The 6664-nt window shown below is 36.4% G+C and overlaps 1 protein-coding gene across 1 annotated transcript in view; it reads right to left on the bottom strand.

Moving 5' to 3' along the window:
• Positions 1–490: 490 nt before the first annotated feature.
• Positions 491–6664, bottom strand: part of FANCM (FA complementation group M) — a 65121-nt gene continuing 58947 nt past the window's right edge. The window contains exons 21-23 of the mRNA XM_030319019.1: positions 3501–3876; positions 1316–1607; positions 491–734 (exon numbers count right to left, since the gene is read on the bottom strand). Coding sequence (XP_030174879.1) covers positions 596–734; positions 1316–1607; positions 3501–3876 — 807 coding nt within the window. The 3' untranslated portion in view covers positions 491–595. The remainder of the gene's footprint in view (positions 735–1315; positions 1608–3500; positions 3877–6664) is intronic.

Genomic DNA, 6664 nt, shown 5'->3' with positions numbered 1-6664 from the left:
AAATATTCTAGATATTATGATTTATATATAGGAAAAATTACGACCACTAAGTTGGTGGCAGACACCTCAACCTATTAATGCTAACAAATGGCAACCACAGTACTATAATCTTTGGAAAAATTCTAAAATACGTCTCTAACTCTATTACTTTTAAGTTTATTTATTTATTTTGAGAGAGAGAGAGCACGAGCAGGGGAGGGGCAGAGAGAAAGAATCCCAAGTAGGCTCCACTGTGGGGCTCGAACTCACAAACCGCAAGATCATGACCTGAGCCAAACCAAGAGTTGGATGCTTAATCGACTGAGCCACCCAGGTGCCCGCTTTTACTTTCTTAATAGCTCCTTCAGTAAACCTTTTTTTTTTTTCAATAAAAAAATGAGTTTCATAATCTAGTTAATGAAAATGATTACTGAATGTCAGGTTTTCTTTTAAAATAATTTATAATCTATATAAATAAAAATGTACACCACATAAAACAGATGTGGGAATATTATTTTACATATTTTAAACTGATCATCACAGACCACAGCAATGATTATTGAAATGCATTTAGTATTGTGAGAGTTCTTTCATAACCACACCTTGAGCAGTATCATTATGCATCAGATTGTAGTCTCCCTTGGTTAAGACCATTTGGTAACATTTGCATGTCAAATACATAGTGAAGATATCTATAGATCTCCTCAGCCTTCTGATGAGTTACTTGTGCACATGTGGAGATTTCTTGAGGTGAGCTGAAAAATAAATTAGAACTTTTTGACTTAACACAATATTCTTATTTGCTTAAAGAACACCAAACATAAGCCTTTAAGAAAATCATTTCTTCTAAGCATTTTACATCTAGTTAATATGTCCTTAGCATGGTTTAAATAAAACACACTTATTCCCTATATTCAAAGTCACTTATAACAATTTCAACATCTTACCTGGGCCTTTAATTTAAAATAATGCATTTTCTAAAATTTTCCTTTTCAAGCAATATAATAATCAAAAACTAGTAAAATCTGCACTGTGATATTTTTCTAGTTCTAGAACTAAACAGCCCAGAAATGTTAGAATGCAAGATCAAATATAAGCGCTGTCTAGCTCTCAGAGGACTCTAAGCTCCCCAAAGGTGGTGCCTATCTTTTCCCTCCATTAATGTCCTCAACTTCATGCAGTGACTGTAACACTGGGAAGCAAAAAGTCTTTACTGAATGAGATACTCTAATACGCACTATACATCTTTAGTTTTTTAAATAATATTAAAATTTCTATGAAGTATTTCTAAGAATCATTTTACAGTAACCGTTTAAAAATATTAACACTGACATACCTGTTAGTCATCTTTCTCACAGAAGAAAACCAGTGACACATATTTAATGCAGTTACATAACTTATATTGGGAATACTTAGATAAAACTGAAGTGCTTCACATTTATTTCTGTTCACCACTATTGGAACATGAATACCAACATTCTTTCTTTGTTCTACTAAAGACAGTTCCTTTAGCAAATCTGCAGTTTCTTCTTGGCAGGAACTGAAAAGAACTCGGATTCCGGCCCCAATTAAGGTAGTCAGCAAGTTGTCGTAGCTCTTTGTTCTCCTAAACATCTTGGATGTGTCTCCTAAATATTTCATATTTAGGAAAATGCAAATGTGAGTAACTTACATTAAGTAGAATCATTAATACTATATTTTATATTATTAAAATCCCAAGATCTACAACCATTAAGTAAATTAGTGCCACATTATGCTAATGAGAAACCCTACTAGTAAAGATTTAAAGTGACTCTCAAATACCTGGGAGTTAAAATAAGAACTATCTTTATGAGTGTCTTCAGTTGGTATCAAATAGTAAGATGAGTAGGCAGAGGAGAGCTTATATTCCTAGATAATTCACTCATGAAGACCAAGACCATATTACTTATCTTTACAATTCCTCATAATGCTAGAACTGATAAATAACTCAAGTATTGGCTTGATACAAAATCTTACGTATTTATTCTAAGAATAACTCAAAACCCTGCATACCCATTTTAATGTCATCTTTAACTCTTGCCTCTTAATTTACTTCCTTAACTTTCCCATTCATTTCTTTCCATATTCTACCCTCTATCATTTTGGGGGCACTTTTCATTATGGAAAAACAAAACTTTTTACATAACTTTCCCCCCCCCGTAACTTTTGCAATGTTACTTTTCTCTTTATTCCAAATTTATTTCCTTTATAAAGGATATGTTGGTGAAGAAGAAATTATAGAATTTTAGCACTAAGAGAACCCAAGAGATCACTGAATATAAAGCCCTCACTTGTCAAATAAAATAAAATAAAGAAAAAAACTTGGTTACTGAAAGTGTGACTTATCCAAGGCCACCGTTTACCAGTGACAGCATGGGGATAAAAAGGTACAATGCTCAATTACCAAACCAATGTTTTACATAAACTATGCTATCTTCTTTTACTATATCCTGTTATGACTGTATAATTCTTGAACTCTTCCATAGTGGCATTTGTCTATATGATTTCACATAATCCTCCTAACATCGAAAGATGAATAGGACAAGTATATTATTAATCCCTCAGAGGGAGTGATTTGTCAATGCAACATCACACAGCTGTAGGGACACCAGAACTCAGTGTCTTCTGATTCCATATTCCATGACCTTTACACCATCCTCAGGGCTCCGCCTACAATTAAATATGAGCCATAGAAATCCCCTAACTGAAGCTCCTATGCACCTATTTGAGCTACCAAATAAGAACTCAGTGTGTTCAACTGAACACCCCTTGTGCCTCAAATCTGCTCTTCTCTAATATTCATAATTTCAATAAAGAGCACCACTACCTAACTGCCCAGTGACCAAGAAACTGGTCAACACAAGAGTAATTCTTGGAATGCCTGGGTGGCCCAGTCAGTTAAGCGTCAGACTCTTGATTTCAACTCAGGTCATGATCTCATGGTTTGTGGGATTGAGGTCTGCTTCAGATTCCATGCTGGTAGCGTGGAACCTACTTGGGATTCTCTCCCTCTCTGCACCTTCCCCATTCGTGTGTGCATGTGCACACTGGAGCTCTCACGCTATCCCAAAAAAAATAAACCTAAAAAAAAAAAAAAAAAAAGTAATTCTTGCCTCCTTTCACCAACTACTGCTAATCCTACCTCCTAAACCCGCTGAATCCTTGTCCCTTTTCCCACTGCTGCCTTAAAGGCGCTAATCCTTTCTGGGGCTCCTGAAAAAAGACATACTGGTTCACTTGCCTTCAGTTTCTCACCCTTCAACTCTCAAACTCATTTAAACACAATGAGTAAAAAAATGCAGAAAGAAACCTATTTATGAAACAAAAACATAAACACAATGACTAATGAAAAGCATGGCTTTGTATAAATATGAAGTAACATTTATGAGTCAGGTATTTATATTTTAAGAGTTTTCCACATCCTGACAGTAGAAGAGTGAACTAAATAATAGCTGAGTTACTTTATAGCCTTATAAACAAAAACATTTAAAAACACAAACCTGTTTTTTCTCTGTCCTTTTCCACAATCACACATATTCTTTCAAACATGCTCTGTAGGTACCGGATGTGGTCAATGAGTTTGTTCTTATTGATACTATTTAACATCTCAGACTGAGACCTCCTTTCTACCACCATGCGGTTACTCACAATGTAATCACAGCCATTTAGAGGACAGACCTCTACTTGAATGCCATGAACTGCTCTTAAGGAAGAAATTACTTCAGAACCAGAAGTGATTTCACAACTATCTACAAGAATACAAGTTCTTTGGCCTTCCTGTGGAAGTCTAAGAGAAGCATGTGTGCCAGCCAAATGTGGTCTTGAGTTGGAACAGTATGCCATTGACGTGCTAGAATCCTCCAGGGCACTACCAACCTGCAAAGGTGGAAAATATTGGTTTCAGGTTAAATATATATTAGTGCCAAAAACTTCTAACACCTGAAGTTGATTTTTTCTTAGTGATAATATTATTTCCTTTTTTTTAACTCTTTTTTTCTTCCTTCAGTATGACCGAAGTGACTATATACATGAAGGACCAAGCTACCACTTCACACCTAGTAGAATGGCTAAAATTAAAAACAAAATAAAACAGTAAAATAAACGTTGTTAGAATGTGAAAAAAAACTGGAACATACATATCTGGTAGGAATGTAAAATAGTGCAGCCACTGTGGAAAACTGGCGAGTCCTCAAAAGTTAAAGAGAATTACTGTATGACCCAGAAATTCCATTCCTAGGTATATACCAAAAAGACCTCAAAACAGACTCACATACTCATTTGCTAGTGTTCATTAACTTTGGAAAATTCTCAGCCATTGACTGTTTAAATACATTTTCTATCCTTTCCTCACTTCTTAATTCCAATTACATGTATCTTAGACTATAGGATACAATCCTACAGTTCTTGGATGCTCCATTCTGTTTTTCACTCTTTGTGTTTCATATTGCGTCATTTCTACAGGCCTAGCTTTAAGTTTCTTGGTTCTTTCTGTGGCTGTATTAAGTCTATTGATGGGCTCATTAAAGATATTCTTCATCTGGGGCACCTGGGTGGTTCAGGTGGTTGAGCGTCCAACTCTTGCTTTCAGCTCAGGTCATGATCCCAGGGATCATGGTCTAGTCAAAGGTTGAGATGAGTTTGGGTTTACTGCTATGATTACCCTAGGTACAACCAGAGGCTTCAAACTCCCATAGTGTTATTTGGATTTAGGGTGGGACAAGGTTTGTCAGATGATTTTTCCAAATGTTCTCTCAGCTTTCGATCTCCTCTGTTTCCTTGTACCTTAGAGAGGTTCTTTCCTCATACTCTTGTCTTTCTCTCAGCAGTTGACTGCTTTTATGTTACTAAGTGCTTGCTAGCCTAGCTGGAGGGAATGCTAGGTGCATGGGGTGGCATGGTGGCAGGGCAGGAGGAGAGGGTAAGTTCTATTCTCCTACTTCAGCCTGAGCAGGACTTGTGTCTGTCAGTTCCCAAAACAGGACCTTTACAGTGATCCTGCCCTCCCTTCCCAGGGCTGGAGATAGCTAATGATCTAGGCCCAAGATGTTTTCATGCCTCTGTCTCAGGTACAGAACCTTTTTTAATTCTTGCCTTCCTCCATCTGTAAAGGGTCTTCTTCACCTAGGCCCTGAGGAATAGCTATAAGGTCTGCTGGTAATCCCCAGCAGCTTAAAGCTTTTTGTTCTATAGGGGAAATAGGGTAGAAGGAACCAGATGGGGTTTGTTGCCTTTTCCACAATAATTGCTGGTCACTTCCCCCAAGCCGTGGCATCAGCAAGGGAGGCTTTCTCTGATTCTCAGTCTTTCCTGTGAACACCCAATGAGTCTATGGAGAAGAGCCCTCAAATGGTTATTAACTCCCCTTTTGTCTGCAATTCCCAGGGGTTCTAAACTCTCATGCTAGTTCACTGCCTTTTGCAATTTATTAAAGGTTTAGCTCAATTCCTCTTACCAAATTATACAGAACCCAGGGAATGTCCCAAATCAATAAGTCTCTCTTTGGAGACACTTGTCTTTCCTTAGAAATGAGACCGATTGGTTGTCCTACACCCTCAGCTCCATAATAGTTTCAGATAAAACCATGGTTCTGGAGACTATCCGGCTTTTTTTGTTGTTACTAGGATGGAAGAGCGCTCTTTCCAATTTTCTATATCCTAAGCTAAAGATAGAAATCCTAATCATTCAGAAAATAATCTTTAAAATAATTCAGTATTCAATTCCAAAAAGCAAAAAATAAATGTAGTAAAGGAAAAAATGGTACTAAAGAACAAAACAAAAGTACTGGAACTACTTAGTTATTTTGAAGTAGAAAATGGCTTCCTAAACATGACACTGAAGTTCAGGAACCCTAAAGAAAAAACTGAGACTGAATAAAAAAGTTACCTTTTCCTATGGCACAAACCACCATAAATAAACAAAAAGGCAAATGACTGACATGGAATACTGTTTGCAATATACATGACAAAATAGATATCAACTTTTTTTTATATATCTAACAGTTTTTTACAAGATAGTCTATTTTCTGTCTTCTCAAAACTACCTCAAATTCTTCCCCTCCTAATTTCAAGTGAGAAGAATCATACTACATGGAATCATAGGGTAACAGAAAAAAATTTAAAACACATTTCTGTAAAAATCTATGTGTCTTTTTTCACAGTCCCCAAAGTATTACTAGCCTGAATCCAGTTTTTAGTTAGAGCATGCCAACATAGAAATGTAGCTAGTGCTTAGTGGTTTTCAAAGTACTGTTCATAGACAGATCTTTCTCAACTTATAATAAGATTACCTCCCAATAAACCCATCATAAGTCAAAAAAATCATAAGTAGAAAATGCATTTAAAGTAACCTACCAAACATCATAGCTTAGCAAAGCCTAGCCTGCCTTAATTATGCTCAGAACACTTATACTGGCCTGTAGCTGGGCAATCATCTGATACAAAGCCTATTTTATAAGAAAGTGTTGAATATCTCAGGTAATTTCCTGAATACTGTACTGAAAGTGAAAAACAGGATGGCTGTATGGGTACATAAAAGTTCTAAGTGTATCAGCTGTTTGCCCTTGTAACCATGTGACTGGGAACTGTGGCTGCCAACATGATGGATATCATACGGCAAGTTGCTAGCTCAGGAGAAGATCAAAATTCAATATTTGAAGTATGGTTTC

Source organism: Lynx canadensis, chromosome B3 (assembly GCF_007474595.2).
Source record: "Lynx canadensis isolate LIC74 chromosome B3, mLynCan4.pri.v2, whole genome shotgun sequence".
In the NCBI taxonomy this organism is placed as follows: Eukaryota; Metazoa; Chordata; class Mammalia; order Carnivora; family Felidae; genus Lynx; species Lynx canadensis.
This window is presented reverse-complemented; position numbering and strand designations above follow the sequence as displayed.